The following is a 24,480-nucleotide window of genomic DNA, read 5'->3' as shown; positions in this document are numbered from 1 at the left end:
AGAAGAAGACCAAGGACAATTCTGGGACACACGCACCAACCAATCCCACCACCCTATGGCCAACCAGTTCAGCTACCCCTTCCACTCCGCCAAGGACATGCAAATCCTGGGCCACCTCCACCACCAAATCCAAGCCATCCAACACCTGGAGAAAGAACACCTCATCTTCTGTCTTGGGACCCTCCAACCACATGGCATCAACATCAATTTCACCAGTTTCCTCATCTCCTCTATCCCCATCTCATCCCAGGTCCAAACCTCTAACTCGACACCACCTTCTTGCACTGTCCTACCTCTCCATCTTCCTTTCCAACTATCTGCTCCACCCTCCCCTCTGACCAATCACCATCACCCCCCCCCCACCTGCAACTACCTATTGCCTTCTCAGCTACCTTCCCCCCAGCACCACTCCCACCTCCCATTTATCTCTCAGCACCCGTCCTCCCCACACATTCCTGATGAAGTGCTTATGTCTTGTGGATGCTGCCTGACCTGCTGAGCTTTTCCAGCGCCCACACTTTTCGAATGTAAACAACCTTATAATGAAATTGTTATTAGAAAATTATTTTCTATTCAAGGATGTTTGTTATAGTTTCCATTAATTATTTCTCCTCTCATTTATCACTTGATCATTTATATAAACGATTTGGAGGAGAATATAAAAGGCATGGTTAGTAAGTTTGCAGATGACGCCAAAATTAGTGGTGTAGTGAACAGTAAAGGTTATTTAAAAGTACAATGGGATCTTGATCAACTGGAATAATGGGCCAAGAATGGCAGATGCAGTTTTAATTCAGATAAATGTGAGGTGTTGCATTTTGCTGAGACAAACCAGGGCAGGACTTTCACAGTTAATGGTAGGGTCCAGGGGAGTGTTGTTGAACAGAGAAGCATAGGGATGCAGGTATTAGTTCCTTGAAAGTGGTGTCACAGGTAGACAGAGTGGTGAAGAAGACATTTGGCATGCTTGCCTTCATCAGTCAGATAACTGAGGGTGGAGTTGAACCATCATGTTAGAGTTATACAAGACGTTGGTAAGGCCACATTTAGAGTACAGCGTACAATTCTGTCACCCTGATGTAGGAAGGATGTTATCAAACCGGATAAGATACAAAAATGATTTACATGGAATTTTCCAAGACTGGAAGGTTTGACTTATATGGAAAGTCTGGATAGGCTGAGACTTTGACTTTACAGGAGGCTGAGGCGTGACCTTAAAGACATTTATAAAATCACAAGGAGCATAGATAAGGTGAATAGCCAAGAGTATGGGCGTCCAAAACTTGAGGGCATAGGTTTAAAGTAAGGGGGGGGGGCGTTGGTGGCAAGATTTACAAGACACTTGAGGGACAATTTTTGGAATAGATGCCAGAGGAAGTGGCTGAGGAGAGTACAATTACAACATTTGAAAGACATTTGGACAGGTACATGGACAGAAAAGTTTTAGAGGGATATGTGCCAACCTCAGGCACATGGGACTTCAGTTTAGGAAACCTGGTCGGGATGAACGACTTGGGCCAAAAGGCCTGTTTAGTCCAACCCCGTCCATGCCGACTAGATATCCCAACCCAAGCTAGTCCCACCTGCCAGCACTTGGCCCATATCCCTCCAAACCCTTCCTATTCATATACCCATCCAGATGCCTTTTAAATGTACCAGCCTCCACCACTTCCTCTGGCAGCTCATTGCATACACGTAGCATCCTCTGTGTGAAAAAGTTGCCCCTTAGGTCTCTTTTATATCGTTCTCCTCTCACCCTAAACCTATGCCCTCTAGTTCTGGACTCCCCCACCCCAGGGAAAAGACTTTGTCTATTTATCCTATCTATGCCCCTCATGATTTTATAAATCTCTATAAGGTCACCCCTCAGCCTCTGATGCTCCAGGGGAAACAGTATTCAATCTCTCATTATAGCTCAAATCCTCCAACTATGGCAACATCCTTGTGAATCTTTCCTGAACCCTTTCAAGTTTCACAACATCTTTCCAATAGGACGGAGACCAGAATTGCATGCAGTATTCCAACAGTGGCCTAACCAATGTCCTGTACAACAGCAACATGATGTCCCAACTCCTGTACTTAGTACTCTGACCAATAAACAAAAGCATACCAAACGCCTTGTTCACTATCCTATCTACCTGCGACTCCACTTTCAAGGAGCTATGAACCTGCACTCCAAGGTCCCTTTGTTCAGTAAAACTCCCTAGGACCTTACCATCAAGTGTATAAGTCCTACTAAGATTTGCTTTCCCAAAATGCAGCACCTCGCATTTATCTGAATTAAACTCCATCTGCTACTTTTCAGCCCATTGGCCCATCTGATCAAGATCCCGTTGTAATCTGAGGTAACCTTCTTTGCTGTCCACTACACCTCCAATTTTGGTGTCATCTGCAAACCTACTAACTACACCTGTTAGGCTCACACCCAAATCATTTATATAAGTGATGAAAAGTAGTGGACCCAGCACTCCACTGGTCACTTCTGTGCGAAATACAAAGGTGGAGATTCCTTACGTTCAGTGCAGACTTTTCATGAATCTTCCTAAAATACACGAATGATCTCACTCACTGTCACTGCCATTTTCATAATAATTAATCTGTGTCCTAAGTCCATATACTGTCTGTGGCCCATATCTTTTAATCCCTCCGCTTTACAAAGATTTATCTGTCTCAGTGTTAAAAATTAACAACTGATCCAGCATCCATTTGTGGAGGAGTTCCAAAGATCTGCCACCTCTGTGTATAGAAATGCTCCCTTGAACGGTCAGGCCCCAATTCTCATTCCTCTAGTTCTAGAATCACCAACCAGGGGGAGTAGTTTACCCTGCCTTTTCCTGTCAAATGCCTTCTAAATTCTAAAGAAAACAGGCCATATTTGTATAACCTCTCCTCATAATCGCTGAAGTCAAGATATCATTCTTGTGAACCTATGCTGTATTCCCTACAAGTCCAATATATCCTACTTAAAATGTAATGTCCCATTCTGCTCACAGTATTTGAAGTTGGATCTAACCAGATTTTGCATAATTGCAGCATAACGTTTGCATTTTTGTACTCCAATCCTCCAGACCAGCATTCCATTGGCTTTCTTGATTATTCTCTGCTTCTGCTTATGCAGATGGCAAATGTTGAATGTTAACTGGGACCTTGTGGGGAAGACAGGCAATCTGGCAGGGAGAGCCAAGAATTTGAACAAGGTTTTGGACTTGCTGGGAGAATGTTTCTGACTGTGACGGCACAAAGATTTGAAAGCTTCCTGCCTCAGCTTCCATTATTAGCTCGTGAAAGTTCAGTGAATAGAAATTGACATAAGTATCACCAACATCTTCAGTGAGCTTGAAAAGGTGATCCTGGTCAATGTCTGGAACCATACATCTTAAAAACTACTTAAGTAATTGACTAATTTTGTTATTTTCTTTTATTTGTCCTTTAACTGTTTTTGTTTGCCTGTATGTGTTTTGTGTGAATGGGGATGAAAACAAAGGCTATTGGGTTTAAAATCATAGGTTTAAATCTAAAATGTTTTGTTTAAACTATAGACCTGGTGATTAGAATTGATTATTTGCAGATTCTGAGGTTGGTTGTTTTGAAAATCTGGTTACAAACTTTTGGGGTGAATTTGGAGGGACTTTGAAAGCTTTTGTTTTACTGTTTTGCAAATACAGAGTTTGAAGGGCTGATTTGGTTTGATTGTCTGTTTCTGTGTCATAATGTTGTCATTTAACTCAAGAGGGTTGGAATATAAAAGCAGCTATGTGCTACTAAGACTTTGGAAAGCTGTTGCTAGGCCCCATTTAGAATACTGTGTCTAATTCTGGGCCCCACACCTCAGGAAGGACATACTGGCACTGGAGCATGTCCAGTGGAGATTCACACAGATGATTCCCGGAATAGTAGGCCTAACATACGATGAATGGCTGAGGATCCTGGGATTGTATTCATTAGAGTTTAGAAGGTTGAGGGGAGATCTAATAGAAACATACAAGATAATGCATGGCTTAGAAAGGGAGAAGGCTGGGAATTTGTTTCTGTTAGGCAGGGATACTAGGATCCGTGGGCACAGCCTTAGAATTAGAGGGGGTCAATTTCGAACGGAGATGAGGAGATATTTCTTCAGCCAGTGAGTGGTGGGCCTGTGGAATTCATTGCATGGAGCGCAGTGGAGGCAGGGATGTTAAACATCTTCAAGGCTGAGTTTGATAAATTCTTGATCTCGCAACAAATTAAGGGCGATGGGGAGAGTGCAGATAAGTGGTGTTGAAAAACCCATCAGCCATGATTGAATGGCTGGGTAGACTCGATGGGCTGAAATGGCCTTACTTCCACTCCTACGTCTTATAGGAATCCGTATGCAGATACAGCAAGTGAAGTAATTAGGAAAGCTAATAGAATGCCATTGTTTCTTGCAGGGGGACTTGAACAGAAAAGTAATAAGATAAAAGTCAGAAATACGATATGCCTTATTGGTCTCCTTATTTAAAATTAAAGATGAAAAGTCATTGGACACGAGGTTTCCTCTTGTGGGAGAATCTAAAACAGGGTCTGTTTTGAAATGACGGGAAATTTGAGAGAGAGAGATAAGGAGGAATATTTTCTTCTGGAGTGTTGAGAGTTTTAGGAATTCACTGAAGACCATCAAACGGAGAAGCAGAAGTCAGCCATTCTGCCGTTTAATAAAATCATGACTGACCTGATCATCCTCAGCTCCACTTTCCTGTCTTTTACCGCTGGTACATAATACTCAATGTATTCCTATCAGAGACTGTTTCAATGTTCTGCTTATGAGCATGGATTCACTCATTCATTCATTCCAATACCTGTGAGTTTATAAAATGAGTCTTAAAGTTTTGTTTTACTAACTCTCGACTTTGCACCAATTTCCTTCATTCTGGCGGTTAATGGAAAGTCCATGCAGACAGTTTTTGTTTAGTATGCCTTGTTTCATATCTTTATCATTACACATTTCCTACAGAGAGTGTGCTACAATTTCCTTTGATTGTACATGCATGACCCAGCATTCCCCTCTCCACAATGCAGAGATCAGTGCGCAGTCGCAGTTCCGAAGCCTCTGCGGAATATGCTGCAGCGAATAATGGCGCCGATGCGGCGGTTTTCTTCACAGATCCAGACGGGGTTAGAATGAGCGGTGGGGGATAGAGGAAACGATGGATTCGGCGAGTGAACCGAGAGGGTGCGTAATGATATTCTGCGAGCGGCGAACGCGGAAACTAATGTATCGGCCCCTCGTTTGCACAAGTCGGGGTCGCAGCTCCTTACCATTAGGCCCCGGCGAGTGGCCGCCATGTTTGTCGGGGGCAGCGAGAGACAGTGCACATGCGCTGACGCCATGTTTATCGGGGGCAGCGAGTGACAGTGCACATGCGCGGCCGCCACTTGGGTTGGGGGCGAGCATGTAGGTGTTGCCATCATATTAGTGGGTCAGTTTGCCAAAGTGCAGGGAGCAAGTTCCTGACAGTGGTTTAAGCTGGAGACTACCTGTCCATCAAGCTGTAATATTACCTTTTGAGTTCCAGCATCCCAATGAGAAACAAAAGGCCAATCCTGCATTCCAGATCCCACTTCCTTGTGCCCTGCCTCATGTCTCCAAGGCACAAAAACAGAAGCTATTGGAAAAGAAGTGTTACACCCGAAACGTCAACTTCTCCACCTCCTGATGTTGCCTGACTTGCTGTGTTCTTCCAGCCTCTTGCTCTTTTACTTTGGATTCCAGCATCTGCAGTTTTATTTGTCTCTAATGAAGCAAGTCCAGCAGCACCAGTAGAGAGAAATCAGGGGTTTCGGGGTCCAGTGACTCTTCCTCAGAACTGATGTTAGCTCGGAAAATGGCAGTATATATGCAGAAGATTTGATGGGGGAGGGAGGTAAGGAGTAAGCAATAGGTGGAGGTAGAGCCCAAAGAGAGAGAAGAACAATTGGAGTGGATAACAGTCTGGTTAGGAGGGTGAACAGCTGTTAATGGAGATCGTGTTGGTGACTAATGGACAGGCTGTATGTAATAGCAGACAGTGTGATAACAAGGCTTGTTGCGTAGGGGTCAGGGTCAGGAGATGGGAGAGCTCTAGCCCTAAATTTATTGAACTCGATATTGAGTCCAGAAGGCTGCAGACTCCCAGGTGGAAAATGATGTGCTGTTCTTCCAGCTTGCCCTGAACTGCGCTGGAGCAATGAAGCAATCCTGAGACAGAAATGTTGGCCAGCGAACAGGGTGGTGTGTTGAAGTGGCAGGCAACTGGAAGCTCAAGGTCTTTTTTTGTGGGCAGAGTATAGGTCTTTTGTGAAGCGGTCGCCCAGTCTACACTTCATTTACCCAATGTAAAAGACAACACATTGTGAGCAGCGAATGCAGTAGACTAGATTGTGTAAAGTGTAGGTAAAGCACTGTTTCACCTGTCAGGTGTATTTGGGCCCTTGGATACTGAGGAGGGAGGAGGTAAACAGACAGGTATTACATCTTCTGCAGTTGCAGGGGAAGGTGCCGTGGGGCTGTGGGGGTTGTTGGGAGTGAAGGAGGAGTGAACCAGAATGTTCTGGAGGGAACGGTCCCTGCAGAAGCCTGACAAGAGAGGGGAGAGGAACATGCGTCTGGTGGTAGCATCTCGCTGGAGGTGGCAGAAGTGGCAGCTAATGATCCTCTATATGGGTGTGATGGTGAGATGGTACATGAGGATAAGAAGAACAATCGCTGTTGCAGGAGGGAAGAGAGTGGGTGAGGGCCGAAGTGCAGGAGATGAATTGGACTCTACTGAGGGCGCTGCCAACAACAGTGCTGGGGAATCCTCAGTTGAGGAAGAAGGTGGACATTTCAGAAGCTCCCTTGTCGAAATTGGCACCAACAGAAGAGATTAGAGGAATTGGAAGAATGCAGTCGTGTCTTTACAGGAAATAGAGTGTGAAGATATTTAGTCACAGTAATGGTGCGAGTCAGTGGGTTTATAATGGATATTGGTGGCCAGCTTTTCTCCAGAAATTGAAAGAGATGTTGAGGAAGGAAGGAGTAGGGGATGGCCCAGGTGAAGATGAGAGCAGGGTAGAAATTGGAAGCAGAACTCTTAGACTTTTCCAATTCCGGACGAGAGAGGGAAGACATACAGAGGAACCTCAATTATCCAGCTTCCAATTATCCGAATTTTGGATTATCCGAACAAGATCGCAAGGTCCTGATGCGTGGCTAAACTATGTTATTCAGCATTAACCGAACGAAATACCCTCCACCCGTGGCCTTCGGATAATCGAGTTTCCTCTGTACTGGTGAAAGAGCTGTGGGAGGGGTAGGTATAGGATGGAACAAGGAATATTCTACGTACCCCACAAAGAGACAATTATAACTGGAGCCCATGCAGGTACCCATGGCTATCACTCTGACCTGACTAAAATGAGAGGAGTTAAAGGAAAAATTGTTCGTGGTGTGGACAAACTTGGCTAGGTGGAGGACGCTGGTGGTGAGTGGGGACAGTTCAGGCCTTTGTTCCAGGAAGAAGCGGAGAGTCCTGAGACCATTCTGCTGGGGGATGGACTTGTCAAGGGATTGCATGTTGATGATAAAGAGGAGATGGCTAGAGCCCACAAACTGGAAACTGGTGTAAAGTGTCAGAGGAGTAGGCGGGCAGGGACTGGACCGGGGAGAAAAGACCAACTCAAGGTAGGAAGAATTCTGTGGGGCAGGAGCAGCCAGAAACAATGGGTCTGCCCAGACACACCTGTTTATGGATTTTAGGAAGGAGGTGGAAGCGAGCTGTTTGGGGTTGGGGGGGTTATCAGTTTGGAGGCAGTGGAGGGGGGAGATCACTGGATGAAATGAGGTTGGTGACCATAGTTGACTATGGCCTGATGTTCAATGGTGAGGTCATGGTCCAGAAACAGATTGCGATTTTTGAGAAGATTTATGGCTGCAGGAGCAATCATTCCAACACCCACAAAAGGAGCTGCATTAGGATATTACTTAAATGTAGTGGGGAGGTGATGGCCTCGTTGTATTATTGCTTGGCTATTAATCCTGAAACCCAGAATAATGTTCTGGGGACTTGGGTTTGGATCCCACGACTGCAGACGGCCGAATTTTAATTCAATAAAAAAAAATCTGGAATTAAGAGTCGACCACAGATCCATTGTCAATTTTCGGAAAAACCCATCTGGTTCACTGATGTCCTTGGGGAAGGAAATCTGCCTTCCTCACCTGGTCTGGCCTACATGTAACTCCAGAGCCACAGCAATGTGGTTGACTCTGAACTGTCCTCTCAAATGGTCTAGCAAGCCACTCGAGGAACTGAATTGCCGTCTCCTGCTCCTAGTTCTTTCTCCTCGTGTGAACGAACAGATTCTGTCAATTACTCAGCTTGCCTTTGTGAGGATGCTGTCACTTCATGTTCTGTATTTTGAATCACTTTCACAGGGTATTGGAAGTGGAGGATGTTCAGTCAGGAAACTCCAACCAAACATCACCGTGGAATCTGACACTTTCTCAAATGATCACAACCTGAATATCAGGGAAGGAAAAAACACCAATCACAGTGGGGGAAACTAAACATGTGTTTTGTGTTCAGCTAGTCATCTGGAATGTCAAGACACAAATTTATTTGAGAAGTGATGGAAAAGTGGGAACTGTGAGAAGGAATTCAATACTTATCTGAGCTGGAATCACACAGGTACAGTCACTCTGGAGAGGAGTTATTTGCCAGCTCCAAGCGTGAGAAGCAGTTCACTCATTATCCTATCTGCTGGATCACCAGTGAGTTCAGTGAAGATAGATCTTTTAAATGTCCAGATTGTGGGAGTTCCTACAAAAGTCTGGGGAACTTATGTCTCGTCAATCTGTTCACAATGACGAGAGACCGTTCGGGTCCTCTAACTATGGGACTCAGTTCAGGGAGTCATCTGAACTCATTATTCACAGGCGAACTCGCACTGGAGAGAAACCATTTACCTGCTCAGAGTGTGGGAAGGGATTCACTCAGTCGTCCACCCTGCTGAGACATCAACAGCTTCACACCGGGGAGAGACCGTTCACCTGCTCGGAGTGTGGAAAGGGATACACTCAGCCATCAGAACTAACTCTACACCAGCGAATTCATACTGGTGAGAGACCATTCACATGCTCCATGTGTGGGAAGGGATTCACTCAGTCATCTACCCTGTTGAGACACCAGCGAGTTCACACTGGGGAACGACCATTCACCTGCTCTGAATGTGGGAGGGGATTCACTCAGTCATCTGACCTACTGATACACCAGCGAGTTCACACAAAGGAGAAACCGTTCACCTGCTTGGAGTGTGGGAAGGGATTCACTCATTCATCCACCTTGCTGATACACCAGCGAGTTCACACTGGGGAGAAACCATTCACTTGCTCAGATTGTGGGAAGGCATTCACGCGGTCATCCTACCTGCTGACACACCAGCGCATTCACACCGGCGAGAGGCCGTTCACCTGCTCCAAGTGCGAGAAGAGATTCACTCGGTTATCTAACTTGCTGACACACCAGCGAGTTCACACTGGGGAGCGACCATACATCTGCCCAGAGTGCGGGAAAGGATTTACTGATGCATCCAACTTGCTGAGTCACCAGCGAGTCCACACTGGCAACAGACCTTTTAAATGCACAGACTGTGGGAAGTGCTTTCAATGTTCTAGGGACTTGACACGCCATCAACGTGTTCACACTGATGAGAAGCCATTCAGATGTTCTCACTGTGGAGCTGGGTTCCGGCGATCATCTAATCTCACTGTACACCAGCGAATTCACACAGGGGAGAGGCCATTCACCTGCTCCCAGTGTGGAAAGGCATTTACTCATTCAACTGCCCTGCTGAGACACCAGCGGGTTCATGAATAACTGCAGTATTTAGAATTTGCAATTAATTATGTCCAGACTGAACTATGTTCATTGGAGTCCATTTCTATTGATGTTAACAAATTCCAGCCTAGTTATAATGATTAATACCCTAGATAAAAGTCAAACATATTTGGTTTTGTGTTAAACCCACAGTGTGTCAAATCTTTGTAATATCTCTTTAGTTCCTTTTGAAGGGCACTCCCTCTCCCTGTCACCTCCATCCTCACCTCCACCAACAATTGTCTCGAAACTCAAATCTTGCTCCATCCAGTCTTCAGACACACCAGCCAGTTCACTCTGGATGGAAGGGGTTTGGAAACCTGTATTGTCTCATGTTGCAGCTATGTACCCAATTGTCTGCTCTTTCTGCGGGAAGAAGTTCAGCGATTGTCCAACCTACATCAGCACCAAGTTCACACTGGGGAGAGCTTTGATTTTTGTTTTGAATTGATTTGATTTATTGTCACGTACCTAAGTACAGTGAAAAGTCTTGTTTTGCAAGCAGTACATAACATCATAATGTTCAAGGACATACAGATCAACGGGTGTTTAGCCTGCTTCATGTGTGGGAGGCAGGATTCATTCATTCGACTAACCTGTTGGCTCATCGGCTAGTTCACACCGAAAAAGTCTTTTAAACATCAGGATTGCAGGATGGGTTAAAAAATCTCCATGGAGTTGATTTGTAATTAATGCATTCACAGTGACAGGAGACTGCTCAGCTCCTCCCACTAAAGGACTGAACTTGGGCATTGTGTGATATCAGTATCCAGCAACACGTTCACATTGAGGGGAGGATTTCTGTACACTCAGTCATCCCACCTCCAAACACTTGACCACACTTCTTTTTTTAAAAAAAAGTTAATGTTCTATAGGCAGGGTTGTAAAAGTAAAATGCACCTGTTGACACAGTAACATAATCACACATGTGTGGGAAGAGATTTACTCAGTCATCTTCGATCCTAGCACAATACTTCAGTGATTGCAGGGGTTGTACTCTGTTGTTAGTGCTGTTCATTCTTACCTTTTGAGTTGACTTCTATTGATAATCCCAGTAACTATGCTGGAGTTCAGTGTCTGGATAAATGTCAAATCATCAACAGAAGTGAACACATTTGGTGTGAACACATTTCTGGAATTCTGTCTTCTGCAGCTATTGTTTAAGGCTCATCTGGTGGTAGGATTGTACAGCAGGAACACAACTTAAGCCTGGACGTGGTCCCTCAGCACTATGCTGAGAGGGACAAATGCCATTTTAGTCTTTGCTGTCAGCAAATACAGATGAGAAAGTCCCCATCTGGATTAATCCTGAGGTGTTTAAGAAAAATGTTCCAGCTGCTCTTTTCTTAGAAGCACCTTGACAGCTGTATTTAAAGTCAAGAAGAACAATGTGAACGGTGGAAACAGGCTGTCAAGTCAGGGATTTATGTAGAACACAACGATACAGCGCAGTACAGGCCCTTCAGCCCTCGATGTTGTCCCGTCCTGTGAAATTAATCTGATGCCCATCTAACCTACACTGTTCCATCATTATCCATATGTATGTCCAATGCCCATTTAAATATCCTTAACGTCGGCAAGTCTACTACTGTTGCAGGCAGGCTGATCCACACCCCTACTACTCTTAAGTAAATAAACTACCCCTGATCTGTTGCTGACTGAAAGTTAAATACCTAATGTTCCCAGTTTGAAAATAACTGTGGTGCTGGTGTGCTGTTATTATGTAACAAAATTTGCAAAATAAAACTGTTCTCTTTCAAAACTGAACATAGACCATTGTTGGACTGCAAAGGGTCATCTAACTTCTTACAACTGCAATGTTTGTAAAGTTCCAGAAAGGTTGCAAGTGGATTACAAAGAGGCCTTCACAGGCATGAAGAACTTTGAAATTCAGTGAGCATTTCCATGTGGGTAAATTTTAAAACTCATTGTCATGATGGTTTCCTTCAAAACAAAAGGCATTAATTTGTAAGGACTTCTAAGATGTGAAAGTCCTTGGCTTCTTTGAACACTGTAGGCAGTCAAAAAGAATTCAAAACAATAATGGCATTACCACGTGTTTGATTTGGGAACATGATCTAGGTTGCCTCCCAAAGGTATTGAAAAGACAGGAAAAGCTGCCTGTACTGAGGCGAGGTGATATAATCACTGGACAATTAAACCAGAGACTCAGTTAGTGACGTGGGACCAGAATTCAAAGCCAGCAAAGCCCACCTCCCATGAATGAATAAAAGAAAGTCCTTGAAAATCATGAGGTGGGAGGTCTTGAAACATCTTCAGAGAAAAAGCTTGGATCAGGGCCAGAGAGAAAACAAACAAACCCAGTGATTGGACTTATTGTAATTAACCAGACAGCCATGGCCCCACATGCAGTGCCATAAAAGTAAAAACAACAGATGTTGGTCACTTATCCTGCTCCAACTGTTAAGCTTACCTGTGAAAACAACTTCATGCAATCTGATGTTGGAAGTCATCATAGCTGCTGACACAATCTTGAAGTTTTCAGACATTCACTTCAGAAACACTACACTTAATTTAAAATACCAGACCTGAATCAAGCAATTGATTCACTTCAATTCATATTTGTGCATATGTATATGTGGATTGTATAGTTTGCTCATTACTTACTTTCAGAGCAAGTGTGTGAAATAAATTATTTTTAAGCACAAAAGGCTTTGCTGCTGGGTTATATTAAGTTGATGCGCACAATGGAAGGAAATGTACACATCTGTGTACAAATACATTGTTCATGTGTGACTTTGACATAACAGCTTAAAACAGTGACTTCATTTTGAATCCACCATTTTAAGGCAGATGTTAACTCACAACTTTCTTGAAGTTTCCATTAATATAGAAGGAGAGGCTTGTTAACAGCTGTTTGGTGCAAGTAAACATTTGGTCGGCCACATTGTGAACTCCAAATAGCCTGGGAAAATGAAATCCATGTTCTGTACGATAGGATCTTGAAAGCATTTAGTTTTACCATCGCCAAAGTTGCATCTCCTCCACCCCCAAGCTCAAAAATCAACAGATGTGAAGTATTTACAAAGGTAAAAAAGATGTCCCACTGGCTGTACACTACTGTGAGCTGTGCTCCCATCAAATGTACATCTTCCAGTCTATAGTTAAGGCTTACCTACCTGGACTAGATCAATTTATTCCTAAGCTCTGCTTCCTGTTAGCCAGTCAAACATTTAGTTGCACGAATATGTTTATTATTATTATGCCATATCTTCTGGTCCAGTAACTTTAATTCTTTTTGAAAGTGCATTGCATTTATTTTAGATACAAACTTGCATTGCCATTAGCCTCCAGGGCTAAGGGCTAAAAGCTAGAAAATAGGATTAGTATAGTTTAAAGAGCTGCAGATGCTGGAATTCTGAAACAAAAGACAAACTGCTGAAGGAACTCAGCAAGTCAGGCAATGTCTGTAGAGAGAAAGCCAAGCTAATGTTTCTAGTCCAGTGACCCTTCCATTCTTAAGGGTCACTAAACTGTTAACTCTGCCTTGTCTCACAGATGATATCAGATCTGCTGAGTTTCTCCAGCAATTAGTTTTTGTTCCTTAGTAATAAATTCTGGTGATTTCCCAAAGACAGTCACTCGGCCAAGAGTCCTATTGTTTCCTGCTTTCTGCTACCCCTTTTCTTGACTAAAGGCATTATAATGGCTATTTTCCAAACTGGAACATTGGACAATTATACCCAAGACATCCACTATCTGCTGCAACTTCCTTTAAGATGTTAGGCTGTAGGCCATCTACTACTGGGGATTTGTCTACCTTTTGGTCTAATAGTCTCCTAGTGCCTTCTTCCTGATGACTGACTGTTGTAGATTGCTCCCACACATTAATTTCATGATTTTCAATTCTCAAAGTAAAGGGTCACAAAATACTTGATCAATACCTCTGCTATTTTCTTGTTCTCCATTATCAAACTTCCCATTCTTGTTTTACAGAGGACCAACACTAGCATTACTTACTCTTTACCTCTTGCAGAGTTTTAATTTGATACTACCCTTAATTAAGCTACAGAGACTTTCTAAATGGGATAAATCTTTGCTGAGTGTTTTTAAATATGACATGGCCGTGCCGGTGTTGGACTGGGGTGAACCAAGTTAAAAATCTCACACCATATTTTCGACCAACAGGTTTATTTGGAATCTTTGCAGCTAGCGCTTGAAAGAGCAGCACTCCAAAGCTTGTACTTTCAAATAAACCTGCTGGACTATAACCAGGTGTTGGGTGATTTTAACATTCTTAAAATAATTCCTTAAAAGTCTGTTGTTGCATCTACATTAATCAATTGTCCAAGTTTATTGTAGCTAGCTTTGTCTTCAAATTCTAATATTTGCCTTCATTCCAGTTGAGAAGAGCATCTGAGATTCGTACCTTCTCCCTTTCAACCTGCAAGGGACAGGTATTCAAGATTCTCTCTCCTATTTCCATTGGAAGTTCATAAAGTCCTTTCATGGCTGATTGTTTGCAGAATCATCCTGATTAAACTGCACTCAGATACTGTTGGTTTTTACATGGATCATGATACTCCCACACACTATCAAATTTGTCTTGTGGCAGAGTCTGGACAAGACATGTCCTTGCCAGAGGTCGCAGGTTTACACTCTTAGATTTGTCACAAGAAATATTTTTCATAAGTGAAAAGAAAGGGGAAGTGAACTTTTCCTTATAATTTCTTAAGATTTTATAACATAATTGGGTTTTTTTTTAACAGATATCCACCTTGAGAACATAGAACAAACAGCTGTACAACACAGGAACTGGCCCTTCGGCCCACAATGTTGTGCCGAACATGACACCAAATTAAATTAATGCTTTCTGCCTGCCCTTGGTCCATATCCCTCCATTCCTTGCATATTCATGTGCTTATCTGAAAATCACTTAAATGCCCTATCGTATCTGCCTCCACCACCACCACCTCCTCTAGTAGTATGTTCTCTGACTCCTATTACTCTCTTAAAAAAAACTGTCTCTCCTTTGAAGTCCTACCCCCCCACCCCTTAAATGCATACCCCCTACTATTAGACATTTCAATTCTGGGAAAAAATATTCTGACCATCAACCCTATCTATGCATCTCATAATTTTATAGACTTTTATCAACTCTCCCCATAACCTCTGCTGATCCAGATAAAACAATCTGAGATTTTCTTGCCTCTTATTATAGATCATTCTCTCTAATCCAGACAGCATCCTGGTAAAACACTTCCGCACCCTCTCCAAAGCCTTCTTATCCTTTCTATAATGTGGCAACCAGAATTGAATGCAACCTTGGCCTAACCAAAGCTTTATAAAGCTGCAACATGCAATCCTGACTCCTGTACTCAATTCCCTAACCAATAAAGGCTAGCATAGACCTTCTTTACCATCCAAGCATGGCCACTTTCAGGGAGCTATGGACTTGAACCCCAAGATTCCTCTGTACATCAATGCTGTTCAGGGTCCTTCCAGGAACTGTATATTTTAACATTCAATCACCCAAAGTTCAGCACCTCACCCTTATCCAGATTAAACTCCATCTGCCATTTCTCTATCCATATCTGCAACTGATCTATATCCCACTGTAACCTTTGACAACTTTCTACAATATCCACAACTGTATCATCTGCCAACTTACTAACTCACCCATCTACATTTTTATCAAAGTCATTTATATATGTATCATAAACAGAGGTCCCAGAACAGATCTCTGCAGAACACCACTAGTCACGGACTTCCAACCTGAAAAAACACTTTCACCACAATACTCTGTCTTCTGTGGGACAGCCAAGTTAGAGAATTAGAATATTCTTTACTGTCACGTACTCGAGTACAGAAGTATAAGAGTACAGCAAAAAGTTTTACAATGTCATCTCTTATGGCACTATCTTAGATCTGACCACCCGCACCAGACCCCAGTCCAATAACTGTGCCCACTCCACTCCAAGCTTCCAGTCCGCTCCACACCTCCTGTCAGCTGCTCCAAGGTAAGTTTCCTCCGAGACTCGCTCCCCACGCCAGCCTCTGCTCTGGGGCTATCCTCTTGATTTTTATGATCCCAATTGGTGCTATGTCTGGACAAGTCAGATTTCAAAATGAAACTGGTTAGTTTTTTTTCCATTGTGTTTTACTGGTGGTTAGTCACTGAAACAAGTCACATGAGGCTGCACAGCTTCTTTAACAACAAAACATAAGTTTATTACACAAAAGCCGCAAACAAAAAAATACAAACCAAGCTTTTAGAACAGATAAAACAAATCTCAAAATGTTTCAACCTGTTTTCCAACACCATTGCTTCACCACAATTAAAAATCCAGATATTACATCTTTATTCCAAATTTTTAAGTTCAATTTTACTGGTTCTCCCCAATTTCTATCTAGTGAACCCATGGGGTCTTTATCCATTACTCACGAAACTGACAGCTCAGGCCTTCTCTGCTTCAAATAACCTGTAGATTACTAATCAAACATTCCTGTTGAAACATACCAAAGTTTTCTACTGAGTAATTCATTTCCTAAACCTCCCTGAAAATCCCCTTTCTAGTAGAGAGGTGAAACACTCTTCTGACCTCAGTCAGGTCTCCTCTGAACTGCTCTAAAGGCTTTCAATCTCTGAGTTTTTGAAGGAAAACAAAATCAGTCTTTGAATATTCTGAACCAAACACAAACTAATGGCCTTCGACAGTCAGCCAGTTCTAAACAATATTTTCCTGGCATAGGATACTCCAGCCAGAGCTCCTCTGTTCCACCTGTTCTTATTCTCGTTTCTGGATTTCTTTTTCAAACTTTTGATTTACTTGGAGAGGAATGGAGGAGGCAGCTCCAATCGGAGGTTGGTGCAGGAGGAAAGTCCCAGATGGACTTTCCTGCCGTGGGAGGCCAGAGTCCCAGAATGCAGGCCGGGGCAAGCAGGCAAGTCCCAGACCAGAAGTCGTCATGGGGAGGTGAAACCCAGACTACAGGCAGTGGGGAGTCAAGTCCTGTTGTGATCTGGAAGCTAGGTGCCGGCACAGACTTGGGTGAAAAGGATTGTAACTTGAGTACTTCAAAAATGTTATTCTTGTGCTGGACTTTTATTTATTATTCTTTCAATTCTATACCAAATACTTAAGTATCTTAATACTTAATCAAATACTTAAGGGGGGGGGGGGGCTTGGTGGTTAGCACTGCTGCCTCACAGCGCCAGGGACCCGGGTTCAATTCCCACCTAGGGCAACTGTCTGTGTGCAGTTTGCACATTCTCCCTGTGTCTACATGGGTTTCCTCTGGGTGCTCTGGTTTCCTCCCACAGTCCAAAGATGTACAGGTCAGGTGAACTGGTAATGCTAAATTGCCTGTAGTGTTAGGTGTATTAGTCAGGGGAATGGGTTGCTCTTCGGAGGGTCGGTGTGGACTTGTTGGGCCGAAGGGTCTGTTTCCACACTGTCGGGAACCTAATCTAATCTGTATCTAGGTATCTTGTATATAAGATGGCACTGTAAGCAACGACACTGCAAATCTTTCATGCTCTTGTTCAATTGCACGTGACAACAAAGCTAGTTCAATTCAATAAAAATAATGTCAAATTTAGACTCCAGGGGCTTCCTGCTCTCTGGATTAGGTCACCCAAAGGAATGTATGACCTAGCTTTTTACTTTAAAGAAACAGTTCACAAACAGAAATCATATGCCATTATTTTGAAATTCAAGTGCTAAAATTAATTGACATATTAATTAAACATCTTGCATCAAATTTCTCAAAACTGATCTGACTAACTCAGCTATTTCTGAGCCATGTGCTTGTTTCCCAAATATCTTGATTGCACACCACAGAAAAAGCAACTGAAATGATGATAATCAGCAGCACAAATGCTTGAACTGCCTTAACAATAAATGCCAAAACTGTTCTGGTAAAATGTGACAACTATTGACATAGTTCACCTACTCATCTGAAGGTCATCTCTCACAATGGTAAATATTTGACGTCAGAAGTACAGATGGCTCAAACAAAAATTCATACATGAAATGTAAAGATTCTCCAACTCTCCATTCACCTGCATGTTGATATTTTCCAGATGATTCTGGACCTAGTTCAATTTAACATTACCTTTTTTACCCTCTTTGAAAAGTCTCTCATGCTTCTACAATCCACAGACTATTATGATGTGCTTGTTTTCTCTCTAGGACTGCATCAGTCATCCCCTGTTATTTGACAAGTATTCAAAAATTGGACCAAAGGCAAACCACGGAGTTAAACGCTTTAATTAGTGTAGATGGGAAGGATTTAGATTTTTGAGATATTGAGGCCACTTTTGGGAAAGGAGAAAGCTGTTCAGAAGAGATACACTTCATCTGAGCAGAAAAGGAACTAATTTCTTGGCTGAGAGAGTAAATATTGTAAAGGGAGGGGATATAGACTTGTCAGACAGCGACGGTGGATTGACTAATGGGCCTAGTTTATGAAGTGCCACAGGAGGCAAAAGAGAAATGGAAAAGGAAGTGAGGGAAGGCTTAAGTGTTGACAATAGACCAAAACAATGGTCACCTTTCAAAGAAGAGAGATAGGGCAAGGTTAAATTATAGGCATGTAAATGCATGTAGTGAACAAAATTGGGGAACTAGAAGCAGAAGTCGCTCTGATGGGATATGACGTATTAGCATTGGCAGAAATGTGGCTCAAGCCAGAAAAGGATTGGATCCTTCACATCCCAAGTTGTAAGGCTTTGAGGAGAAACAGTGTGGATAAAAAGGGAGGAGGTGCAGCAGTCTTAGTCAAAGGTAGTACTTTTGCCCTTGAACAACACGCAGTTCCTGAATTAGAATCTATATGGTTGAAATGAGAAACAGGAAAGATGATCTTGCTGAATATTTATTCTGGAAGGAAGGATGCACTGGCCCTGGAGCATGTTCAGAAGAGGTTCACAAGAATGTTCCGAGGAACGGAAAGCTTAACATATGAGGTACATTTGAGGACTCTGGGTTTATAAATTGATGGAATTTAGAAGGATGAAAGGGTATCTAATTGAAACATACAGAATACTGAATGGCCTGGACAGAGTAGATGTTGAGAAGATGTTTCCATTCATAGGAGAGACTAGGACCAGAGGGCACAGCCTTAGAGTAAAAGGAAGACCTTTTAGAACAGAAATAAGGAGAAACTTCAGGCAGTGAGTGGGGAATCTATGAAATTCATTGTCACAGAAGGCTGTGGAGGCCAGGTCAATCAGTATATTTAAGACTAAGATAGATAGGTTATTGAGTATCAAGAGGATCAAGGGTTATGGGAAGAAAGTGAGAGAATGGGGTTGAGAAACTTATCAGCCATGATTGAATGGCAGAGCAGACTCAATGGGCTGAATGGCCTAATTTCTGCTCCAATGCCTTATGGTCTTATGTGCAGGTGAGGTGGATTGGGTACATGCTAAATTGTCTGTAGTGTCCAGATATGTGTACGTTAGATGGATTAACCATGGGAAATGCAGGGTTTGAAGGGGGGGGGGGGGGGGGGGGGGAGGGAGGAGTTGAGTCTGGGTGGGGTGCACTTCAGAGGGGCAGTGTGGACTGGTTGGGCCAAGTGACCTGTTTTCACACTGTAGTGATTCTATGTGTTGTTGTTCTATGTGACGTATATGGACTTCAGTGAGGCATTTGATAAGATTCCACACGGTAGGCTATTGCACAAAATAAGGAGTTTCGGGATTGAAGGTGATTTAGCGGTTTGGATCAGAAATTGGCTAGCTGAAAGAAGACAGAGGGTGGTGGCTGATGGGAAATGTTCATCCTGGAGCTGTTACCAGTGGTGTGCCACAAGGATCGGTTTTGGGGCCACCAGTTTGTCATTTTTATAAATGATCTGGACATGGGCATAGAAGGATGGATTAGTAACTTTGCAGATGACACTAAGTTGTGGATAGTGCTGAAGGATGTTATGGGTTACAGAGGGACATAGATTAGATACAGAGTTGGGCTGATAAGTGGCAAATAGAGTTTAATGCGGACAAGTGTGAGGTAGTTCACTTCGGAAGAAATAAAAGGAATGCAGAGTACTGGGCTAATGGTAAAGTTCTTGGCAGTGCAGATGAACAGCAATCTGTGTCCTGATGCATAAATCTCTGAGAGTTGCCACTCAGATCAATCGAGTTGTTAAGAAGGCATATAGTGTGTTGGTGTTTATTGGTAGGGGGATTGAGTTTAGGAGCCACCAGGTTATGCTTCAGCTGTATAAGACACTGGTAAGGCCACATTCTGAGGTATTGCATGCAGTTCTGGTCACCGCATTACAGGAAGGATGTGGAAGCTATGGAAAGGATTCAGAGGAGATTTTGCCTGGTGTGGAAGGAAGGTCTTACGAGGAAAGGCTGAAGGAACTGAGGCCATTTTCATTGGAGAGAAGAAGGTTGAGAGGTGACTTACTCGACACGTATAAGATAATCAGAGGGTTAGATAGGGTGGATAGTGAGAGCCTTTTTCCTTGGATGGTGAAGGTTAACATGAGGGACATAGCTTTAAATTGAGGGGTGATAGATTTAGGACAGGTATTAAAGGTAGTTTCTTTACTCAGTAGTAGAGGCGTGGAACGGCCTGCCTGCAACAGTAGTAGAATTGCTGATGTTGAGGGCATTTATAGGGGTATTGGATATACATAGAGACAATAATGGAACGGCGGAGGTTAGATGGGCATCAGATTATTTTCACAGGTTGGTGCAACATCGAGGGCCGAAGGGCCTGTACTGTGCTGTAACGTTCTATATTTGTATTTGGGGAATAGCAATCATAGTAAAGGTTCAACATTAAGTTGGAAAACAATGAAAATCGGTGAATTATTAAGATTCCAGACTGGAACAGGGTAGATTTGAGGGATTCTAAAGTTGAACTGGAGCACATTGATTGTAAATGCATTTTGGGTGATAAAACAATGGATGAAAAATAGGGAGAATTTCAAAAGAGAGATGAAGAGGGTGCACGCTAGGTACATATCCATGAGAAATAAGTACAGGGTATTCTAAGTTAGAGTACCATTAATAAGGATATTAATGAGAAAATAAGGAAGAGAAAGGAGGCATATAATACACAGTAGACTGATAAAAGCAAGAGAGATGGTAAGGCTGGAATAATGGAAGCTAAGGGGAAGCATGAGGAAAAGATGGCAGACTGTGCTAAACCAAATAGTAAAATGTTCTTCAAATATATTAAGAGTAAAAAATTAGTGAAGGATAGAATGGGGCTCATAAGGAATAAGCAGGGTAAACTACTTACTGAATCAAAGAGTATTGGAGAGGTACTAAATGAATATTTTCCTTTTGTCTTTAGCAAATTCAAAAATGTTGACAATGGCCAAGGCAAAATATGAATGTTGAGAAACTGATCATTATAGTCATAGATTAGGAAGAGGTACTAAAAAGATTGGCAGCACTCCAAATAGAGAAGATGCCAGGCCCAAATGGGATTCATCCTAAATCGCTGAGAGAAGTAACAGAGCAAATCACAGAACCACTGACAGAAATTTTCTAGGTCCCTCTGAACAAGGATAAGGGCCAGGGACCAAAGGATTGCAAATATGACACTGCTGTTTAAGAAAGGAGCAAAGAATAACCCAGTAAACTACAGACCTGTCAGCTTGACATCAATAGTGAGAAAACTGATGGGAGGCCACAATACAGAATAAGGTAAATATGCATTTAAAGAAAAATAATTTAATATTAGACAGCCAACATGGCTTTGTCAAGTGCAGGTCATGTCTTACAATTTTTTTTGGTGGGTAAGCGCAGTGCTATGGTTGTAGTATGTTTGGACATTGAGAAAGCATTTGATATGGCGCCACAAGTTGAGTTGGCTAGCAATTAGAAATGTTTGGGGTTGATGGATCCTTGGCAGTGTGGTTTAGAAGTTGGCTAAAAGTTAGAAAACAGAGGGTAGGTATGGATGGGTATTTCTCAATTGGAGATGAATTGAAAGTAGTGCTCCCCAAGGAATGGTTTGGGACCCTTGCTTTTATCTGATTTATATAAATGATTCGGAAATGTGCGTTGAGGGCAAAATCTCTAAATTTGTTGATGCTACTAAGCCAGGGAGAATACTGAATTGAGAGGTTGATACTGAGCAACTTCAGGGGAACATTAACAAATTGGTCAAATGGGCAGAGATCTATCTGGCAGATAAATAAGAGGCCATGCATTTTGGTAGAAGAAACAGATACAATACCAGCTCATTGATACAACTTTAAGGAGAGTGCAGGAGCAGAGGGACACAGACAATTCTTTGAAAGCGGCCAGGTGAGGGGAAACGGTGGTTAAATAGACTTTTATGATCCTTGGGTTTATAAATAGAAGCCTAGAGTATAAAAGCAAGGAAGTGATGCTACACCTCTACACATCATCAATCAGACCACAGGTACTTCCAGTTCTGGACACTTTATTAAATGAAGAATTTGGAGAGAGTTCAAAGAATATATATTAGAATTATATCAGAAATAGGGATTTTAGATACAAGGAAATATTAGAGAAATTGGGCATATTCTCCATGGACCAGAAAAGATTAATAAGTGACCTTGAGATTTTTCAAAATCGTAAACAATTTTGACAGGATAAAGGAGGATATTCTGTTTCCACTAGTTGTTATGTCTGTAACTAATGGTCACAATTTCAGGACTGTCAGCAAGACAGCTAGGGGTGAAAGGAGGAGAAACGTCTTTACTCAGAACTTTTAGGATTTAGAATGCAGTCTGGGGCTGTGCTGGAGGTGGATTCCGTCGGAGATTTCAAAAACGAATATACATTTGAAAGTGATGAATTTAGAGAGCTACTGAAATAGGACTGGTGAATCAAACAGCTGGTTAACTCTTTCAGAAGCCAGTACAATCACAATTGGTCAAACGGTCTCATTCTGTAGTTTCACTTAGGAACTTCTCCACATGCTGAAAGAAGACTATTAATAGCAAAAATATATCCGCTCAGTCACTCATGAACTCGCTGGTGTCTAAGCAGTTGGGATGAATCAATAAATCCCTTCCCGCACTCTGAGCAAGTGAATGGTCTCTCTCCAGTGTGAACTCGTTGATGTTTCAGCAGGTTGGATGAATCAGTGAATCCCTTCCCACAAACGGAGCAGGTGAATGGTTTCTCCCCTGTGTGAACCCGCTGGTGTACAATGAGGTCAGATGACTGCCTAAACCTCTTACCACAGTAGGTGCAGCTGAACGGTCTTTCCTCGGTGTGAACTCGCTGGTGTTTCAGTAGGGTGGACGAATCGGTGAATCCCTTCCCGCACACGGAGCAGGTGAATGGCTTCTCTCCAGTGTGGACCCGTTGGTGAGTCAGTAGATGGGATGAATGAGTGAACCCCTTCCCACACACAGAACAGATAAATGGTCTCTCCCCAGTGTGAACTCGCTGGTGTACAGTGAGGGTGCCCGAGTGCCTGAACCTCTGTCCACAGTAAGGGCAAATGAATGGCCTCTCCTCAGTGTGAACTCGCTGGTGTGTCAGCAAATTGGATGACTGAGTGAATCCTTTCCCACATACAGAACAGGTGAATGGCCTCTCCCCTGTGTGAATTCGTTGGTGTTCAATGAGGTCACCTGACTGCCTAAATGTCTTCCCACACACAGAACAGATAAATGGTCTTTCCCCAGTATGGACCCGCTGGTGGACAGTGAGGCTGGCTGACTGCCTGAACGTCTTCCCACAGTCAGTGCAGCTGAACGGCTTCACCTCAGCATGAAGTTGCTCATCTGTCAGCACATTGGACGCATCGACGAATCTATCCTCACAATCAAAGCAGGTCAAGGGCCCCTCTCCAGTGTGACTGCGCCGATGTGTTTCTAGCTGGGATGGGTAACTGAATCCCTTCCCACAGACTCCACATTGCCATGGCTTTTCACCGGTGTGACTGCGTCGATGGATTTCCAACTGGGACGGATAATTGAATCCCTTCCCACAGTCTCCACACTTCCACGGTTTCTCTCCAGTGTGACTATGTCGATGAATTTCTAGCCTTGATGGATAATTAAATCTCTTTCCACAGTCTCCACATTTCCACGGTTTCTCCGTGGTGCAAGCATCCTTTTGACTCTCCAGGTTGCACAATCAGTTGAAGCCTCATTTACTCTCAACACATGTACAATTTCTCCCCACTGTGAATGATGCACTGTTGTTTTTTTCTTGCTGTGTAACGGTCTAAAGCACTTTCCACAGTCAGTGCACTGGAAAACTCTCACTTGCATATGTGTCTTGACGCTTTTCCGGCCATACAGATGTTTGAAATCATTTTCCACTGACAGATCAGATAAACACATTCAAAGACTGGTAATATTCAGGTCCTGATGAACCAAGTGACTGTCAGATCTTGGCACAATGTCCAATCCCATCCTTCTAATTTCTGTAAAAGAAGTTTACAAAAGTCATCATTGTAAGTACAGGAGAGAAATCCAGAACAGCCAATGAGTTTCTATACACCATTTTCCCCACTCGCTTCACCAAAACTCCAAATCCCCAACCCACACACTCACCTTCAGCTCTCTGCTAAAATCCAATAAAGCACTGGAAATACTTTTCTGTACTCTTTAACATATGTATGACTAGAGAGAAGTTTGATAATTCACTTCAATCATAAATCATGGCAGAACATGAATATAAAAGGTCCCTGACCAACATTACAGA

The 24,480-nt window shown here is 42.9% G+C and overlaps 2 protein-coding genes across 2 annotated transcripts in view; one reads left to right on the top strand and one right to left on the bottom strand.

Annotated features, from left to right (window-relative positions):
• The window catches only part of LOC140457227 (uncharacterized), a 65,632-nt gene extending 54,019 nt beyond the window's left edge, over positions 1–11,613 (top strand). The window contains 1 exon segment of the mRNA XM_072551363.1: positions 8,912–11,613. Within this exon segment, the coding sequence (XP_072407464.1) occupies positions 8,912–9,851 (940 nt within the window). The 3' untranslated portion in view covers positions 9,852–11,613.
• A 4,405-nt stretch (positions 11,614–16,018) lies between these two features.
• LOC140457170 (uncharacterized) overlaps positions 16,019–24,480 on the bottom strand; it is an 85,123-nt gene continuing 76,661 nt past the window's right edge. The window contains exon 5 of the mRNA XM_072551232.1: positions 16,019–23,907. Within this exon, the coding sequence (XP_072407333.1) occupies positions 22,777–23,907 (1,131 nt within the window). The 3' untranslated portion in view covers positions 16,019–22,776. The remainder of the gene's footprint in view (positions 23,908–24,480) is intronic.

This window comes from Chiloscyllium punctatum, chromosome 31, assembly GCF_047496795.1.
Source record: "Chiloscyllium punctatum isolate Juve2018m chromosome 31, sChiPun1.3, whole genome shotgun sequence".
NCBI lineage: Eukaryota > Metazoa > Chordata > Chondrichthyes > Orectolobiformes > Hemiscylliidae > Chiloscyllium > Chiloscyllium punctatum.
This window is presented reverse-complemented; position numbering and strand designations above follow the sequence as displayed.